The sequence below is a fragment of the Pseudorasbora parva genome, chromosome 20 (genome assembly GCF_024679245.1).
Source record: "Pseudorasbora parva isolate DD20220531a chromosome 20, ASM2467924v1, whole genome shotgun sequence".
In the NCBI taxonomy this organism is placed as follows: domain Eukaryota; kingdom Metazoa; phylum Chordata; class Actinopteri; order Cypriniformes; family Gobionidae; genus Pseudorasbora; species Pseudorasbora parva.
The window spans coordinates 11,527,692-11,548,070 of record NC_090191.1 but is presented as its reverse complement, the minus strand read 5'-3'; the positions used below and the strand labels follow the sequence as shown (position 1 = coordinate 11,548,070).

General features: G+C 40.2%; 1 protein-coding gene across 1 annotated transcript; it reads right to left on the bottom strand.

Annotated features, from left to right (window-relative positions):
- Positions 1 to 5,602: 5,602 nt before the first annotated feature.
- Positions 5,603 to 9,280, bottom strand: LOC137048698 (uncharacterized). Its single transcript, XM_067426918.1, has 2 exons — positions 8,881 to 9,280; positions 5,603 to 7,626 (listed from the first exon to the last, which is right to left on the bottom strand). The coding sequence occupies exons 1-2, from the start codon at positions 8,942 to 8,944 to the stop codon at positions 5,738 to 5,740; spliced, it is 1,953 nt and encodes a 650-aa protein (XP_067283019.1). The 5' UTR covers positions 8,945 to 9,280; the 3' UTR covers positions 5,603 to 5,737.
- Between the last annotated feature and the right edge of the window lie 11,099 nt (positions 9,281 to 20,379).

The following is a 20,379-nucleotide window of genomic DNA, read 5'->3' as shown; positions in this document are numbered from 1 at the left end:
CCAAACATGTAATAATAAGATAAGTATGAGAAATATCCTTTTCCAAACAAATCATCTCCATGTGCAGCGTTGGCAGTTGAGATTTAGGGGTATGGAAAGAAATCAATCTGAAACTGAATTGTAGCCTATGGCAGAATGAGAAAGAAAAGCCTATGAAATTATTATATTTCAAATTACAAAACATAGCACAGATGCCAAGACATCTGTTGCATTAACTTATTTCTACTGAATACAATTTTACAGTGTAGTAAACAATGTTTTAAAATATGTTAGTATATTATAGTATAAGTTTTCTGTTTTGTAAAGTTTTGAAAGTTTTGAAAGTTTGGCATATATTGACTTACCGATCAGCATAGGACTGTGTGCGGTAGATGAATAAGCCATCCTATTAGAATACAATGATTAAAACGCACGTTTAACTTAAAATGAGGGAACGAACGGTTTTGGGGGTAACGAGTTAAGCCTAGTTCACACTGCCCGATTTTTGCCCCGATTTTGAGTCGCCGACAGGTTTTGTGAAATCGCCGACAAATGCCCGAGATCACAGGCAAATCGGTGCTCGTGCACGTGAGTGACAATCACGCAGTATGAATTATCAAAGACGCGATCAGAGAGAATCGCTGACGAGTCGCCGACGCCAGTGAGATATTTGGCATACTAAATATCTGGACCTGTCGGCGATTCAAACTCCTGCTGTGTGAACTGCGTTCTGACTGAAAATTACACCGACAGCCAATGAGAGAGTGAGATACAGGGCCGCAGGAGGTTCAGGGAGGAGTTATAAAGCAGAATTTCAGTATTTTAATATATATATATTGACAATTCTATCAAACAGAAACAAAGGCCAACCATTTGCACATCCAGCCACAGCATCAGCACATTACAAAATTATTTATTTACCTCAAACTGTCTTTGCAGAACAAAATCCTGGCTCCCTCTGTCTCTCCAACAATTTCTTCCGCCATAATCTTTTTTCTTTTTCTCCACAAATCAGCACACATACAATTTGAAGCAAACTTTGTGCAGTTTGTCATTTTTAATAACAATTCCAAGTCTCGCGCGAGAACTCCGGTCTGACGCACGTGTGATCTCGTGTTGTTTACTTGTCACATCGCACGTGTGTTTGGGAAACGTAGTTTGCACACCGGAGAGCGAGAGAGTTGTCGCGATTCTTCCTCTTGTTCAGTCATACAGTGTGAACTCCTCTGTCGTCAAACCATCGTGCAGTGTGAACACAGCAGTGACTGAATGATACCCCAGATAGTCATGCAGTGTGAATAGAGCTGTGACCCGACGAGTTTGAAAATCGTGCAGTCTGAACTAGGCTTTACAAAGTAACGAATTACAGTAACGATATTACTTTTTTGGGTAACGAAATAAAGTACCGCGTTACACTAAATATGTTGGTAACTACACTACTTAACTAGACTATAGGAACGCCCTTTCCTGCGTTACCCAAGCATTTGCCTGTGTAAAGTTCTGATCTGTGCTGCGCGGGTGCTGCCTGTGTTTGTGCTTTTCTCCTGGGGCACCGTAACCGTTGCCATATAGATCGATTTGAGTGATGTAGCTGCTGCCCGCTAAAGGAGAGAGGGGGAAAATGGAGACGGAAACAGGGGGTTTCGGCCAGTGGCGATATTCACATTACTTTCAGTTTATTGCTCGAAAGGACAAAAATATTTGTTTGAAATGCACTCTGTGCCCAGCCGACAAGTGTTTTTCAACGGCTGCCATCTCAATGAGCAACCTGTCTAAGCATTTGTCAGCCCAGCATGCCAATACAAAACTTGTGGCGAAAGATTTGAAGGAATCACTCAGCAGCCGACGCCACCTATGCAAGCTAAGCTTTTCTCATGTCTTGGAGTTGGAGCCCAGCAGGTAACACAAACAGAAATGAACAGGCTAGTTGCAGGGTTCATTGTAGTAGACATGATTCCCCTTGTCTACTATTGAATCGCCAAGGTTTAGAAAAATATTAGATAAAATACCCGTGACTCGCAAGCCAACGTCCGACAGGAAAACATTTTCCCATTACCTGGACAAGTGTTATTCCGACATGGAATCGAAGCTCAAAAGAACTTTCGAGTCCCTATAGCATGTGTCTACCACCGCAGACATTTGGTTCGCCAACAACAAAAGTTATTTAGGAATGACGGTGCACTGGATAGACAGCATTAGTTTTAAACGGGAGAAGGCTGCTCTTGCCTGCAAGAGGTTGAGAGGAAGACACACATTGTCATAGCTAGCGTAATAGAACAAGTTCAATCAGCCTTTGGACTATCACATACATATACAAAGTAACAGCATGTGTCACCGATAATGGAAGCAATTTTGTGAAAGCCTTTAGAATGTTTGAATCCCATCCTGATGATGGGTCAGACTCTGATGAGCCATCTGATGAGGAGGATGAGGTCACTTTTACTGATGTTGCCGAGGCACTCTCCACAGAATCAGATGAAACATTTTCACATCCACCTCATCTACGTTGTGCATCACATACGCTAATCCTTGTCTCAAAAAATGACCTGGAGAAGTGGCTGACCAGTAACAATGACTGTAAAGCAGTTTACAGAAGTGTTCACGCCAAGTGTGCAGCTCTCTGGACAAAAACTAGCAGTAGTTCTACTGTGGCTTCAGACCATGTTGAGGAGGTGCTAAAAAGAAAGCTCATCATACCCACTGCTACACGCTGGAACTCGACTCATGACGCCTTGTCTCTCATTAGGGGTGTAACGATTCGTTTTAACAACGATTCGATTCGTATCACGATTTGAGGTTGTCGATGCGATTTAAGGACAATATTGTTTCATTTAGAATGATATGATCCAAAACGATTCAGTGACTTGAAATCGCTTCAGTATCTTTTAGCCAAAAATTTAAATCAGTGTGACTGTTTTATTTCAGTCGAATCGAATCGTTGTTAAAACGAATCGTTACACCCCTATCTCTCATCACAGAAATCCCAATCAGAGATTTAAACACCATTTTTTCTAGACTGAGTATCACTGAGCGAGAGTATCAGTTCCTGAAGGAATATTGTGCAGTGTCAAGACCTCTTGCTGTCGCATTAGACATACTACAGGGAGAAGATGATTGCTACTACGGCACCCTTCTGCCAACCTTAGAAATTCTCATGTCAAAGTTGCTTGCGTTGAAGGACGGCCTTTCCCAGATGACCGCTGGCATGCCTGGTGCTATTGTACAGGTAAACACATATTGAATAATAAAGTGAATAGGCCCTACCCTGCCTAAAATAATAACTTGCAGTGTAGGCTGTAGGTCTAAAGTTTAATATAGCACTGATTCTTGAGATAAGGGACAAATCATGTTTTAGATATTAAAAAAATTAAACTAACACTACATTATTAAAAATATATATTTTTGTAGACCAAGGTCTCAGATAATGAACCATTTAAGGGAACAGGCTTATTTCTAGATATTTTTTCTAAAAAAAATATATATTTATTCACTCCATAACTTAATTTATGTCAACTCCATCAGATGGATTAACAAGCATGCTAATTTAATTTAATCCAATCAAAAATCTTCAATTATGTAATATTGGTTTTCAGTAAAGGATCTAAATCATAAAATACATTCTTTGTTTATTTTTTGTTTGTTTTCATACTATTATGAACAACCCAGTTTCTTAATTCCTTAATTCTCCTCCCTCCTTTTAATATTAAAGGGGGGGTGAAACACTCAGTTTCAGTCAATCTCATGTCAATCTTGAGTACCTATAGAGTAGTATTGCATCCTTCATATCTCCGAAAAGTCTTTAGTTTTATCATATTTATAAAAGAAATATAGGCTGTACCGAGTCTTTCCGGAAAAAACCGAGCGCCTGGAGGCGTATCGTGTGGGCGGAGCTAAAGAATGACAAGCGCGCAAAGCGGTGACGTCCTCAAGCGTGGAGAAACCCATCGCTATCTCAGCTAATACAGATAATGATCCAGAATCAAATCTGAGGCTGAAATAAATTGAACAGGAGAAACGGCAACATCAGGACGTCCGTCTCTGTGGTATGTAAGTTACTGTATTTAGTGGCCTCTCCACATTTCTGTGTCTTTACTCGCAGTGTATGAGGACATGATTCGGTTTATGGACTATTGTATGCGACTAACGTTAGACCTTAGAAGTAGCAAGCAAAACGGTTTTGCACGTCAGAATACTGTAACGTTATACAGAACAACAATGGAGTAACCGTTAGCGCATTTGAATGACGAAGCACGCGATCGTGTCGTTTACTGATGTTTACTCATGCGTCCGTAGCCAAAAGCAGAGACATTTGAAGCAGTTTAACTCCCCGGCTGCTTCCAAAGCAGGACCGAACCTTTATCGCTGGGACCGCTCCGTCAAAAACACACTTCTTTGGTATGATTTGGTAAAGTCCTGACAGCAGTGGCGTGTAAATCCATTTTGAGACGCGACTGAAACGATGTTGTGAAGCTTCCCGTCATTTCTGTGTTCAAATCGGTTCAAATGCAGCGCTGCCTTCCCGGAATGCTGTGCTGAAGCGTTGAAGTCGCTCGACGTCACCCATAGGAATAAAGAGAAGTGCGGCGCCACATAAGTGTTCACGGACGACTGGATCTGCATCTGAGAGACTGTTTACGGCGTGCATTTCCCATACAAGGACCTTCCGATCTATTAACGTCAAGTAGACCCATACTCGAAAAAAAACTCTCCGAAACTTGTGAGAAACCGGAAGGAGTATTCTGCCCTACAAAGCAAAAAGGCAGTAACTACGCAGAGTGCAGAACTGAGAAAAATGACTTTAAAGTTATCCTGTCATCCAGCCTAAGTAGTTGTAGGTAGATTATTGGACATGTGGCTTTTTTGTTACTTTATATTAGTTTTATTTTTGTACATATCAATCCTCATTTTTAATTTGGTATTTTACCCCTATTTTGCAGTTACTGTATTCTTGCTTTGTATTACTTACCAAAAACGTGGCACCATGCCAAGGAAAAAGGCAGTAACTACAGATTCTCCAAGAACTATTTTGCCACAACTTGGGCTCTGGGTGTGTTAGATATATTACTGTATTTTACTGTATTTGAAATAATTGGAACCATTTGTTTTTCTGAACATGGATATACCAAACCCAAATTAATTTGACCATTTTAGGTCAATATTTTCCACCCGGAAGCTGTTCTGGTGCTGAAACGGCTGCTTAAAGTCTCACATTGCTAAGCTGTATCAAGGCCCAAATGGGGACAATTTATTTTGAATAGGACCACATTATTATGTGTGAGTATTAGATTAATGTGTCTCTGGGGGTGTTTCTCAATCTGTAATGTAGTATCTGCTATACCTACAAATCACATTCATGTTAAAGCATTGCAAAACAACTTTTCTTTGGAGCAATATAGGCAAGTTAAACTCCAATTCAACAGAGCAAAACAAAATCATGTTGCCTAAGTGTTTCTAACGCTTTTTGTACTCTTATGATGATAACTAAGATAAACAAGTTGATGATTTTATATGGTGCAGTATCTGTTTCAGTAGGTTTATAAACATAAAGTACTGAATGAAATGAATACATGGGACAGATATTTCAAATTAGTAAACATACATTTAATAATAGATTGTGTGTGTGTATATATATATATAAATAAATAAATAAATAAATAAATAAATAAATAAATGAATGAATGAATGAATGAATAAATAAATAAATAATGATGATAATAATAATACAAATAATTGATGAACACCACATTTCATATGGTTATTACTCCTCATCCTCCAAAACATTGCTCACAGGCAGGGAATACCAGAACACCCTCCTGTTTGGTGGCATGAGGTGACAAAGATTACAGAGGATGTCTCTCTTCTTGACCTCCTCAACCCCTCTATTCTGTGGTCGCAAAAGAGTGGGCACCTTCAGCGAGAATTTCTTCATGAGGAAGTCCAATTCCATAAATTCATTCTCCGTATGGGACAGCTTGTAAAAGAGGCTCTTGGAGCCACGCCGCACCTGTATCTCCGCCATCTCCCCAAGCTTTGGTGCTTGCGCTTTCTTGACCTTGACGGTGGAGTGGCCATCCCTCCAATCTAGCACATTGGCATTCTCCAATTTGATAACATCCACCTTCCTGGAGTTGGAGCTTGCCACAACACTCACAAAGTCCTCAAAGTCGTAGACCACACCACCTGGACGGCTCCTCATTTGCTGCTCGACACCATGGTGGAAACTGTCTGCGCTCATGAACGTGTGTCCCCTCTCAAAAAACTTTAGTGTGATGTCCTCCTGTGAAATGGTGTCACTGTTCACAAGAGTGACAAGTGAGGATAGAAGGCACCAGTTCTTATTCTGTGCACTGCAGTTGTCCACCCAGAATATGGTGTGGCGTACATCCCGCTCCTTCTCCAATGCAGTTGTATATGCTGATGTAATTTCCGCGGCACTTCGCCCAGCCATTCCCTCGTGCCACAATACAGAGATGGTGTTTTTTTTGTTTGTTTTTTTCCCCACTGAGGCAAATGTTTCGTGGTATGCCACGATGCGACGAGTAAATACTGCTGACTTGACTCCTGGCATCCGTGGCAGCATTATCACCTTCTGGAGGTCCACACTCCGAACTGATGTCATGTCCGGCCAGTCCCTCTCTGCATCTGCCTGGTAGCTTTGGCGGCTCTCTAGGGCAGACTGCTTATGTTTGTTCCACCTTAGGCACTCTGGGCAATCTGAGCTTTCAGTCTCCCCTGTGTGGCAGTTCACATGTTCTGCATGTTCCAAACAGTCCTCACATTGCTCCTCCCCAAGTTTGGCAAAGCTGATTTTTTTGTCTTTTACCATCTTCCTGTATGCTTCATAGGAGCAGGCGTTTCCTTTATCCAGGTAGTCTGAATGCATCATCTTAATTGTGATGTCACTTGGCAGGTACCGTCGATTTGGGGCATGCTCCCGTCTGTAATGGCTCACACAAGGATGGAAGGACTCAATGTGGTCATCAAGGGTCTTCACGTCTATCTTGTTGACTGCAGCCTGCCTTCCTCTCTGGTCCTTGGATGGAACCAGTGGCCTGGTGTTCGACTTCCCCATCATGGAAATAACGAGACTGTCATTTTTAGGGTGGTAGCCCAATGATGACAGGAAAAACATTTTGCAGACCTGTCTTGGCTCTCCTTTCTGGTTTTGCAGGCGGTAGATAAATGAGCGGCCACGGCGACTTTCTGGGCCGGTTGTTATTCTTTTGGTTGGCATTGGGGTAACTGAGTAAAACATCCATGATCGTCTTTCTGTGTAGGTCATCTCCCAGTACTGACTCCATATCTCCCTCCGTCTTTCCTCTGAAATATGGTCTGTACACCTTCTTCGACATTTGGCACCACATGGCTCTCTCATTGGTGGTCGACGTGATTCAACATCAGGCTGTGGCCCTGGCTGTGGCTCTGGCTGGGGCTCTGGCTGGGGCTCTTGCACTTGTTCTCCTGGGTCTCCAAGTTCCACTTCAGTCTGTGCCATCGTAGGGGTTGGGACATAATCTAGGTCTGTAATGTCATCATATAAGCTGTCCACGCTGGTGGTATCCAGGAAAGTGTCCAGGATGGTCCACTCCATTGTTTCAGCGGGGGGCAGGACTTGCTGCCTCTTTGATGGAATACCTACATGTGTATCTTAAATGAAAAAGAGAGAAAATTAGTGGCATGAATGTAAATCCACATCTGTCTGTGTCTGTCTGTCTGTCTGTGTAGGCTACTGCAACAAATTATTATTATTATTATTATTATTATTATTAGTATTTATTATTAATTATTATTATATGGACCTACAGGACAACATCTTCACTCTGATCAACATATGTAGGCTATATATCGATGTCTGTATATCATAATATTTAATTGTACAGGGAATAATTTTAATAAAGTTTAATTAATTAATAAATGCCTAAATAATGACTAACACAATAATAAATTAATAATTTTTAACCCTTAATGAAAATGAAGAAAGAAAAGCCAACATACAAAAAACGCAGCCTGGCTTTATAAGTTACATTAGGTTGTAAGTTGTATTATCCTACAATAATAGGATAAAACAGAAGCTTGCAGTAATGCAGAGGGAAACATTTTCATAGGTTAATATAATTAAGGGGAATCCAAATTAAATATATAATTTTATATTTAGAAGAACAAACCGTGCAATAAATAAATGCTTAGGAACAGGAACCAATGTGTTGAGCCTGAGCGCTAAGGGGGGTCGTAAATAACTGCCGACTCGCTCTGCAGAAGTTTGTTTTTGTTGAAAGCATGATGCTTACAGTAAAGAGAAAGGTGTCAGTTTTGCTCACAACTCACTAATTTCTTTAAACAGCGGACATAGTCTTTAAACAGCGGACATAGTCTTCAAACAGCGGACGCGAAGAGAGTGCGTTTTAAGTTGAACAGACACCTGTTGCCGTTTCTCTGTCTGTTCGTTAGTAAGATAATTCGAAAAGTACTGTACGGATTTGGATGACATTTTCGGACAACATGGGTATTAGGACAAGGAACAGATGACTACATTTTGGTGGTGATCCGGAACACGGGACATTTGGAATTTGTAATGCTACATTGACCGCGGTTATTATGCTCTCCGAGTGCTTTTCTAGTTATTGAATATTTTTCCACCGCTGATTGGATTATAACTTTGTGTCATGAACAACAAAATGATGACATGGCATCGGCGATGATGTGAAGTTACAGAGGATAAAGTTACAGCTAGGAGCAGGGAGGATCAGGGGGAGGTAAGCAAAGCTATTTGAAACATCGCCTGTTAATTAGCATAATGCTTTCTGAATGGACCTCTGAGAGGAAGTCCCGCCCTGGCGGCTGACAGGTGTTTATATTGTGATAGCCTAGCCTCTAAATGTTTAATCTGTCACTGTTACTTACCATTCTCCGGGTATTTTCTTTTCAACGCCAGTTCGACCATCTTCTTTCCCCTGCTTTGTGCCATCTCAAACAAAATTTGTGGGAAGTTAGAAGGGTGAAATCGCAAATGTTAAAACCGTCTCGTGAGGATGCCGCTAAATCAGCTGTGTGTGTTCACCATGGAAACAGTAACTGCGCTGCGTAGCAACACGGTTATTTTTTGTTGGGTAAAACAAAACAAGAATACAGTAATGGATGTTACTGTACTCATGCTTTGTTTCACTAGGCCTTTTTGCAGTTACTGTACAAACGACTACCATTTTTCACCAAAACGACACACATTTGAGATAATATTTTTTGTCACATAACAAAGGATGCCTTGAATGTCATGAAAATGATAATAACTCATTTTTGACCAAAAATGCAGTTACTGCCTTTTTGTTTTGTAGGGCAGTATTTTTAACACAGAAATACTCTATCAAACGTCCAACTCAGTTTTTGAAACTTTGTCTATGTTTAGGATGGGAATCCAAGTCTTTAACAGTGTAAAAAGCTCAGTATGCATAAAACAGCATTTCACCCCCCTTTAAACATATATCACCAATGTTCTCAGCGAATTAAGACATAATATCATGTAGTTCCATTGATGTTTTAACTAGGGATGCACCGAATCCAGATTTTTGAGGTTCGGCCGAATACCGAATCCACTGGTTAAGATTCTGCCGAATCCGAAACTGAATACCGAATCCAACTCCCATCCTAAGTTCATTATCACAGTAAACACATTAATAACACAAACAACGTCCACAGCAGTGTATTTTTAATTTAATTTAAAAAAAGGCAACATTATGCCAGGATGACTGTGCCGTATTGCTGTCTATAGATTCCTTCATGCACAAAAAAAACGGATCACAGCTTCTTTTACGTCCTTACGTAATGACGTCATTTCTATCGTACCAGCAGATGAAAATACATTCAAACACATTCATGTAAAGTATTTGTAATTAAAACTTAGTAAAGTAATAATTATTATTATAATCATCGTCATCTTGGATACGTTTTTTAATTCATGTTTTGCAAAAGCACTCAATACAGCCACTGTCGTGCAAACACTGATGTTTTACACAGATTAAATAAACTTACATTGACATAACATAAACTTACACAAATCCTTGGTTCACCCGTGCTCATATATTATCAGCATCCGTTTTCCGAGAGAAACAGTTCAGTTCAAGACGACGCTATCATGCATGCAGTATCTCAGCTCACCGGTTCTCACAGCAAAACATGTCTCAGTTCAGTGAACTGTTGGAGTTACAACATATACTTTAAGATATTAGTTTATTTCTAGTCTGAGGGACTGTCACTCATGTCAGAAAGTGAGTAACTATAGTAACTTGTGAGATCAGCGCTGATTTGAGACGCGAACCGTTTAGAACGATTCAGTCCGATTTGGTGAACTGGTTCGACCGGATCACTAAAAAGATCCGGTTAAAAAGAATGATTCGTTCGCGAACTGGACATACTGTTTAGGGTTTCATGCCACCACGAGATAAATCGGCATTGCAAATGAAACATATAGCTCGCATTGAATTGCCTTCTTGTGACTGAAAGTACTGCCAAACAACATTTTCTGTTCACAAGTTCCATTTTCACTCTCTCACAGCCTACTGCATTCGAACGGTCCACCTAGTAAACACGTTGCCATAATCAACCGCGGCATCATCGACCAGTATTGCGTAGTGAAAGCGGGTTCGGTTTGGTGGAAAAAAATTCTACAGTTCGGCAGAAACCGAACCCAGTCAAAAAGCCCAATATTCGGCCGAATCCGAACCCGAATCCTGGATTCGGTGCATCCCTAGTTTTAACATTTTTACACAAAAATAAACAAAAAAAAGAATAAGACGTTCCTTTCAAAATGAACAAAAACCTTCACCTGAAGGTATAAAATACTGATGAAGTTGACAAATACTATTTTTATTGTGTTGACATTCTTACTTTTTAACATAAATAGGGCTTTTATGTTTGGTACATGTATTGTCCCTTATCTCAAGAATCAGTGATAGCTGATGTAGCCCAAATTTATGAGTCTGTAAAAGCTGTTTATTGAACTGTATATGTTTGTCTAATGTAGCCTTTCATTTCATATCACAGGCGATCAAAGACAGATTTTCATCTGTCTTGGACAGCAAGGATGCTCTAATGGCTGCTGCCACAATGCCCAAATTCAAGGTCTGCTGGCTCACAGATGAGAAGAGAAGAGATGCTGTTAAAACCATGCTAATTTCTGAGTGTCGTGCCCGGATTCCTGAAGAACAACTGATAAAACAAGCAGTTCAGAGCCCTGTCACCTCTAGTCATAATGATTTTTTTGAATTTGAAGAGGAGTCTTGCTACACAGCAGAGACTGAAGTCATGGAGTACTTAAAATTGCCTGGATCTGACTGGGAGGTTCTCTCCAGGTTCCCCAGGATTAAGGAAATTGCAAAGCAGTACAACACTCCAATACCGTCAAGTGCACCGGTCGAAAGGCTTTTCAGCCTGGGCAGTATTGTTCTGATCCCAAGGAGGAACAAGCTGTCAGATAAAAGATTCGAACGACTTTTACTTATGCGATACAATCATTATTTCGAAGAATAGAGCGAAAAATGAATTGAAGTTTATGAGAGAAATTGTTGTTGCACTTTTTGTTTTCACTATTGCACTTTTGTTGCTCTTACCTTTTTGTTCATTGGGATAATTTCAACACAATAATTAATTAAAAGGTTCAAGAATTTGTGATTTGGTATGTTAACCTACCGCCTCTGGCAGCCACATCTCCAGGAGGCAAAGGAGAGTAAGCAAGGGGAAAATAATGTTTTTGGGATGATGTGAATTTTCTGTTTGTTTAATTAATTGCATTTTCGGTTTCCTTTTTATGGGCTTAAGTACACTTCATTTTTGTTATTTTATTTTGCCATGAATCTAATAAAAAGTTGTTCTCATGTTTCCCAAAGCCTGTTTTGAAACTTGCACGTTGTGGATTTTACAGAGAGGCATATTTCTGTGTGCAGACAAGGATATTGTTCTTTTATGTAGTTTTACATGCCATTTTGTATACAGTGATGATAGGGCTATGATGTTTGTCCATGGTAAATTAAGAAACAGCAAAGTAAAGTAATAAGTATTGAAGTTACTTTTTAAATGCAGTAACTAGTAAAGTAATCTCATTAAAATTTACAGAAGTAACTAGTAACTCATTACTTTTTTTGAGTAACTACCCCATCACTGGGAACAAATTATATCGTGTGCACTATTTACTTAAAACGAGGGAATGAATTAGTAAATCGTGCGCACGATGTAGCAAAATAAGGGAATGAATTAGTAAATTGTGCGCACTATGTACTAAAATGAGGGAACAAGTTAGTCGATTGTGCACATGTGAGGGGCTCCATACATAACACCACTGACTCTTACAAACACAAGGCATGAATTTATACCCTGGTGACCAGCACCAATTAACGCAAAGACAGGGATTATATAACAAATTTGATATAACAAATTAAAATAGTAGCCAGGGTGGAAACTGATATGAAAATCTGTCTTTGATCTGTCTTTGATTCCACCACCCCCCACCCTCCAAATTTAAATAAGAAACTGCACTTAATTGCTCTGATACATTCTTTTTTAATAATTTATACATATTTTAAGAAAATATTGACTCATCCCTCAGAAACATAGCATTAAAGTGTCACTTTAGTCGTCACCATCTTCCTCCTCAGAAGTTTCCTTCTCATCTTCAAGTTGGGTCTTTCTCTTCTTGGTTCCTCTTTCCATGAAATCTGCCCTCCTCGCTCTGATGCTGGCCTGATGCCACAGCTGTATGGCTGAGTCGGGATCAAAGTCTTCAATGTTAGGGCTAGACAGCTGCACTGTGAGCAGGTCAGATAGTGTGTCTGACTTCAGACCTGACCTCCAGTCACTCTTCACTTGTTTCAACAAATTGAAACCCCATTCACAGTCTGCTGTGGAGGCTGGAATACACAGTAAAACATCAACAAGTTGAAGGAAATCAGGGCACTGGCCTCCCAGTCTCTGATTTATCTCTGGCCAGGTCAGCTGGTCAATGTTCAGATGCTGCTGGTACAAACTGCTCTTGAGGAATGTCCAGTGGTCTGGAATCAGGTCCAAATCGGCCCCAGAGGATGCCAACAGTGGACCAAAGTGCTTTAAAATACATTCCACATCTGCATCTCCAAAATCTGCAGACACACACAAGGATAACTTAAGCTTGCACAAATAGTTTCCAAAATGGTTTCAACTTCAAGATGTAAAATACATGTTAAATGTGCTTGTTAATAACCTTTACATTTGTCTGCATAAGGCCAGCTTGTGATATCCACCAGCTTGGAAGCATGTAGCACTCCAGAGCTGAAGTCACAAAATCGTGCCGCCATACTTGTTACGTTACAACTAAAGAAAACTGAAGTGAGGACTCAAATGCAGAAAAGGTCATTTATTAACACAATAAAACATGAACACAAAACAAAACCCACGAGGGGGAAAACACATAATCAGAAATAACCAAATACAACTTAAACATACAAAAAAGGAATCGCTGGGAAACAGGAGACGTAGACATGACAACGATCCGACAAAGACTGACAACACAAGGAGCTATAAAAGGGAACAAATCAGGCAGGGACGGAGGGAACACATGTGGCGCAAATTAAACCAATAATGAGATAACAAGGGGGGAGTGATCAAACAAAGACAGAAGCACATGGCCACACTAACAAAACCCACATGTGCACACAAGACAGGACAGGCATGTGACATCACCCCCTCCAGGAGTGGCTACCAGACACTCCACTAGGGACGGGAGGGACAGGAGATACAGACAAGGAAGGAACAGACAAGGGAGGAGTAAAAAAGGGAGGAACGAGTAAAACAAAAAGTTCAGGAAGCCATGGTGGCCCACAGAGTTTAGGCGGCCTAGATGGCGTGGGCAGAGCAGGGCAGGGCGGCGCGGGCCGGAAGCCTGGGAGGCATGTCCGGCCCAGCAGCCACTGGAACTGGGACCACCGTCAAAGGAACCACCGGAACACGATCCACCAGAATTCGGACCACCGGAACTGGGACCACCGGCACAGAGACACGGGAACAGTCGCAGAGTAAGCCTTTCTCCTCCTCCCCCATTTTGGATCTACTGGAACCGGGACCACGGGAACACAATCCACCGAAACTAGATCCACCGGAACTGGGACCACCAGAACTAGATCCACCGGAACTGGGACCACCGGAACACGATCCACTGGCACAGGGACCACAGAAACATAATCCATTGGAACTGAGTCCACCGGAATACTGACCACCGGAACTGGGTCCACTGGAACAGAGTCCAACGGAACACGATCCACAGAAACTGGGACCCCCTTGACTGTTTCTGAGGAAGTCTTTCTCCTCTTCATACGTTTAGGAACCACTGAACTCGGGACAACCGGAACCGAAAGCACCGGATCAGAAATCCTCTCCCTGGCAGCTTGTTCCTGCTGTCGAACGAAACCCTCCACCATTGTCTCAAAGGTACCCCAATCATAAATAGTCCTAAACAGCCAGTCCTTGGGCTTGTCCAGTGCACAAAAGAACAGGTCCTTAAGAGCCCCTTCATTAAGCTCCCTCCGCCGCTCCAAGGAACTCGATAGCCAACTTTCCTAAGATCAGTCCCTTATTGGCGGAGGGATGCTAAGGTCTAGATGTAGTGAGGACAGTGGAAGCTGGTAGGTGGGGCGAAATCCTCTTCCACTGAGTCCTCGACAGGGTCGGATCGTTATGTTACGTTACAACAACAAAAAAATGAATTGAGGACTTAAATGCAGAAAAGGTAATTTATTAACAAAATAAAACATGAACACAAAACAAAAACCCACGAGGGGGAAAAACAATCAGAAATAACCAAACACAACTTAAACATACCAAATAGTAATCACAGGGAAACGGGAGATGTAGACATGACAACGATCTGACAAAGACTTTGGAACCAGTTGTTATGCCCCCTCGTGGGTTTTGTTTTGTGTTATTTATTTTATGTTTAATAAATTAACATTTCTCTGCTATTGAGTTCTCACCTTAGTTTCTTTAGTGTAACGTGACACTCTGCTCCTTAGGGTCCCATCTTCGCCAGCTGTATGGCAGTGCACTTGACATGAGACGTGGATGTCTTGTGATCTTATATCGCCTCTAATTTAAGGTTGGTTGTTCCTTTAACAAACAAATTATTTGCATTCTTTGATGACGCGTAGGTTCTACAATAAGTACAATGCATAGACTGGTCTTCGGGAAGCTAGGCTAACCATTCCGTCGTTTTCCCCTCATCATCTATGCGGCACTTGTTTGAAAAGTACCTTCTCTTTTTCTTTATTCCGCCCTCAAAAAATGCGTTTTACAATCTACCCGCCACTGTGGCTGCTATACAAGGCAAAGTCACCGACCACTTTGAAAAACTACCAGCCATTGGCTGGTGGCGAGTGCTAATTTGCTTTACTTTCTAATTTAAAACCCTATAATGAGCATATACATTTACAAAATACACAGTATGTATCTAATGTATGTATTTCAGTATGTAAAAAACACACCTACATTTGGGTGCATTGGGGTTAAAGTCCTCATGAAATCAAAATTTACCATATTTACTAATTGCTAGTTTTGTGTCAAACAATCCATCCGTGCAAGTTGATCGGTATCAAAATTTTTTTGGCTTCATAATCTTTAATCAAAATCTACAAATGCTCCTCCCCCCTACATTGGTAGGACTTTTTTGATGACGCCTGTTTGACGGCTTGGGCTTCGACATGCCATAATTTATTCCGGAGCCTCCACATCGGCTCAAACATATAAGGTTTGCTTCCCACAGAATGATCCACCGTGTACTCCTGTTCTTCTTCCCCATCTTCCTGCTCCAAACTAATGTCATGCGTTAACGAGACAGCTGGCGGTGTATCAGGCGGAGAGTAATCCTCAACAACTGTTTGCAAACTTGCGTTCAGATCTGCCTCCATCTCTGAATGAAACGCCTACCTTTCTATATCCAATTAGGTCACAGGGAGGGGGAAACAAGTCACGCCCTCTCTTCTGATCATTTAGTATTCCGTTTTTCTCGGAAATACGTCAAATCACTGAAATAAAGTCGGTTGCAACTTCCGGTTCACTGGGACTTTAAGCAGATAAACATGAAATTTTCATTTTTGGGTGAACTATCCCTTTAAAGACCCTGTAAAGTCAAAAGTAAGTATGTGATCTGAGTTAGTCACACCACAAAAAAATATGTTATTAACCACCCAGCCAAATTTGAATGATAAAAAAAAGTCGCCAAGTAAATAATATAACAGATCAAAATCTTTAAAAAAATGAGCAGTATTCTCTGCTCTCAAACGCTGGGGACGTGTCCGCTGGCTGCGCCGAAACCACCCCCACTCGCAGGAAAGCTACCTCCGCCTCACTCAAATGTCACCGCTACAACCAGAATGGATGTTCTTAGCAGCTTTTTAATTGGGTTTACAAAGCCATACATGCTTGAGCCTCCAGAGCCAGAAACAAACTTAGAGGACACTGACATATTCGATAACCAACATCATTCCCCTCGATCTGCAACAGAATGGTCCGTGCTTTTTCCCTCTCCGTTTTGTGCAATTTAGCTATTATGTAAATAGCATAAACGTAGCCAAATAAAGTAAGGCTAGCAATAACATAGAATAAAGTGTATTTTGCCACTTTATAGTCACATATCAAACTAAAGATAATACAGATATTACAGATATAATATATACAGGTTTACAGATATAATAGTTGAAATCACTTGTCTAAGGAATCATATTGATGTAACTTGTAAAAACAAAACAAAATCACATTAGAGGGTTGCAGGATTTAGTTACTGTGGACTAACATTACCTGCTGTAATTATAACATAAGCATACAGGAAACTTGCACTCATTGGTGGGCACGTAATGTTATTGCGGATGATGTCTGCACCGGCTGTCGGCAAGACAGGAGGATGAAGGCGGAAGATAGTCGGTCCAGCCCCATTCACCAGTAATCAGAATATCAGTGAATCCCAGTTTTCTCAGACTAAAGTTTATAAAACTGTCCAGTGTAAAATGATCACTACAGAGGCGGTTGTTGGTGGTGATCATCAGCTCTCCATAAATGTGGCAAAACAATTATACTTTTAAACATTTAAAAAATAAATACATTTAAGAGACACATGCTAAAAAAATTTGATCTCATGTATAGATTATTTGATGGTATTATAAGTCTTCATCAAAATGTGGCCCATTTTTGCTGACTTTACCTTATATGAATGAGTTTAGGCGTTGTTGCCACAAAAAGCCACATTTGTTTGTAATTGCAATTGCCTTCTGTCAACATTAGCAAATAGAAAACATTATTTTTATTTTTATATTGTACAGTTCATCTGAGGACACATATTTGGTGTGTGATTTCTTTACAAACAGAAACATTTTATGATTGTACATGGATTTTGTGGACAACTGCAAGTTATACCGGTGACTGAATTCACAAAGACCAATGGTCCTTTTACCATATTCACAAATAAAAGAAAGAAATTATGCATATGTGGGGAAAGCATTGATTGCATCCTTGACTTCCACCTTCAGATCTTCAGCATCAATGTTGTGCATAGTTTGCTCCAGTCTTAGTCAACACTCATTCAGAGTGTACTCACACTAGCCAGTTTGAACCGTGCCCAAGTGCGTTTGACCACATAAGCACGGTTCGTTTGACTAATGTGAGTGCTTAGATTAGCCGGCCCTGGCCCGCTTGGAAGAGGTTCAGTTGGACTCGGGCGGGTTCGCATGCAGTGTGAGCGCTAACCGTGCTGGAGTCCGTAATAAAAGCTGCAAAGTCCTTGCTGTACTTCAGCTGGTACCTTGTAAACCTCCTCATACGAGCAGCACGATTACGTGGAAATTTTCACGCCCCTTGGCGACACATCTGTTTAACAACAGGCTGTGAGAGGGCTGTGGACCACCGAGGACCAAACGACACAAAATGATCCTCAAAGAAAACAATGGAGCGATGGACTCAATTGTGTTCAGAGAGCGCCGCTCTTCCTGTTTATCCCGAAACCGTTGCACCATAATGACGTAAGCGTGCTCCGACACGAATACTGAAACCCTATGTGAGTGCAGGCCAGAGGGGGAGTGGGGAGGGTGGACAATTGTACTCAGGCCTGGTTCATGGCAACCATGCCTAGTGTCAGTACATCCTCGGTTTCCCTCCCTGGTCTCTGATTCGCATCTTATCTTGATGTCAGTGTATGGTTAGTTATTAATGTACCCCTATCATCAACTATGATGTACCCCCTCAAGTAAAGTTTTGACAGTCCTGCATTAACAGGACATAAGGGGATGTTTGTCTATGGTTAGTTAATCATGAGTTAGAAATGATGTGCCCCTCAAAGTAAAGTCTTGACACAATGCATTTACATTACATTTACATTACAAAGAAAATATGCTACATTATTGAATAAACATACTCAAAGAGTGACATCCTTATTCCTTTACACCACCAGTACAAAAAAAAAAGATAAAAATTATTTGTACTTCTTTTATTTTTATGTATTAAACATATGGAATCAAAGAAAGCCCAAAGATACCTTAAAGACACGTTTACATGCACATACATAAGCTAATGCTAATCAAAGCATATTCGTTTAAACAACATAAAATACTTATATACTGAACATAACTTCCTGACAAAACCCCAATACAACATATATACAAATGCCTTTAATTATAAATTTGGTTTACTAAAGCAATCACCATTAATTAGATTAAAATGACAACATTAGCGTAGCAACACAACTAGCATGCCGATCAAGAGCGTCCCACCAGAAACAAACCCTACACACCTACAAAAGTAGCTGACTAAACATTCAAGAACATTAAAAATCATAAAAGTTGATGTAGTTACATTGTACTTATTTAAATAATTACTGAGTAATATTAATTAACTACATGTACTTACTATAGAGTTAGGGTTAGGTTTTTTTAGGGTTAGCTAACTGTTACGTTGTAGCTACGTATATGTCACCTTTGTATTGTTACCCAGTACTTAATGGCTAAATAAATAAGCATGTGCCTTTCCAATTATTTGTCACAAAGCTGGAGATGGCAGATTATGATATTAAAGTTTAAACTATGGCAGCATTAAATCAAATGTACTTATTTATTATTATGGAGGCTGGTTGATTTAGTTTACACAAATGTTAATTGATGCATCTAACAAGTAGTTAGGACTGCTTTACAGTTATTTATGCATGAATCCTTCATTGGTTCATGATTAGTTCATATCTTCATTAATATATTAGCAATATTATTCATGGACCTTTATTGGAAAGCATTACCCTTAACATTGTATTAGGTAAATAAGAATATTAAATAATTGTAATAATTGTTACTTAATTATCTTTATACAACTTGTAAATTGAAGTAATTAAAATAAATATATATTAAGGCTTGTAAAGCACATATGTTCAGACATTGTCCATTTTATCAAACGTTTGATGTGTTCCTCTACTGGATGTTTTTGTTTCTTGTATCAGCTCTTCACCAGGATTTCATGGAGGACTATTCCCTGTAAACCAGAAAAGACTCGGGTTAAATGGATGGACGAATGGATAGATGCATTGATCAATTTATTGTTACCTTTAGGTTCAAGCTTCTGACATTCATGGGGACTTTCTCCTGGGCTAATGAAGCCATTGCAGGTAACTATTTTAGCATAGCTCCAGACCGATTCCTTAGGAATACGTGGTAAAGTGGGATCTGATCGATTTACATATATAAAAAAAGCAAAATCTTTCTTCAAAACCAGCCTCCCATTCCACATTGTCCATTAGAGACCAGGCAGTGTAGCCACAGACGTCCACACCATCCAGCAAATACGCTGAGAAATTAAATGAAACAAAAATATTAATAATGCACAAAAGGCATCACAGAAATCTAGTGTTTAATGCTATCCTTTTTGATCGTTTTACCTTTCAGGGCCTCATTGATATAGGTGTTATAGTAGTAGATACGGTGGACTCTCTCATTTCTGTCAGTAGGGGGAGGGGGAGATGTGAGGGAGGATGTTTCAGCCAGTACTCCCAGAAATGCTATTCCGCCATACATTATAGTTCTCCTTTTTAATCCGCTTAGAAAATAATGGCAACAATTCTGTGTTTCTGGTGCTGTGTGTACATTAATGAGAAAAAAATGAACTTAAATGATTTTAGCAAATGGCTGCAATATTACAAAGAGTGAAAAATGTAAGGGGGTCTGAATATTTTCCATAGCCACTGTTTAAAATATTTTTAAGGAAAGATTCTGCAATTCTGTCCACATTTTCTGCATCACAGACATCATAGCGTGCTAATTTAATGCCATGATATTCAATTCAATGCTTTTTGATCCAATTTTAAGATTTTTTTTAAGGCCTTAAATTGTGGAAGGTCAAATTAAGACCAGCGGAAATCCTGGA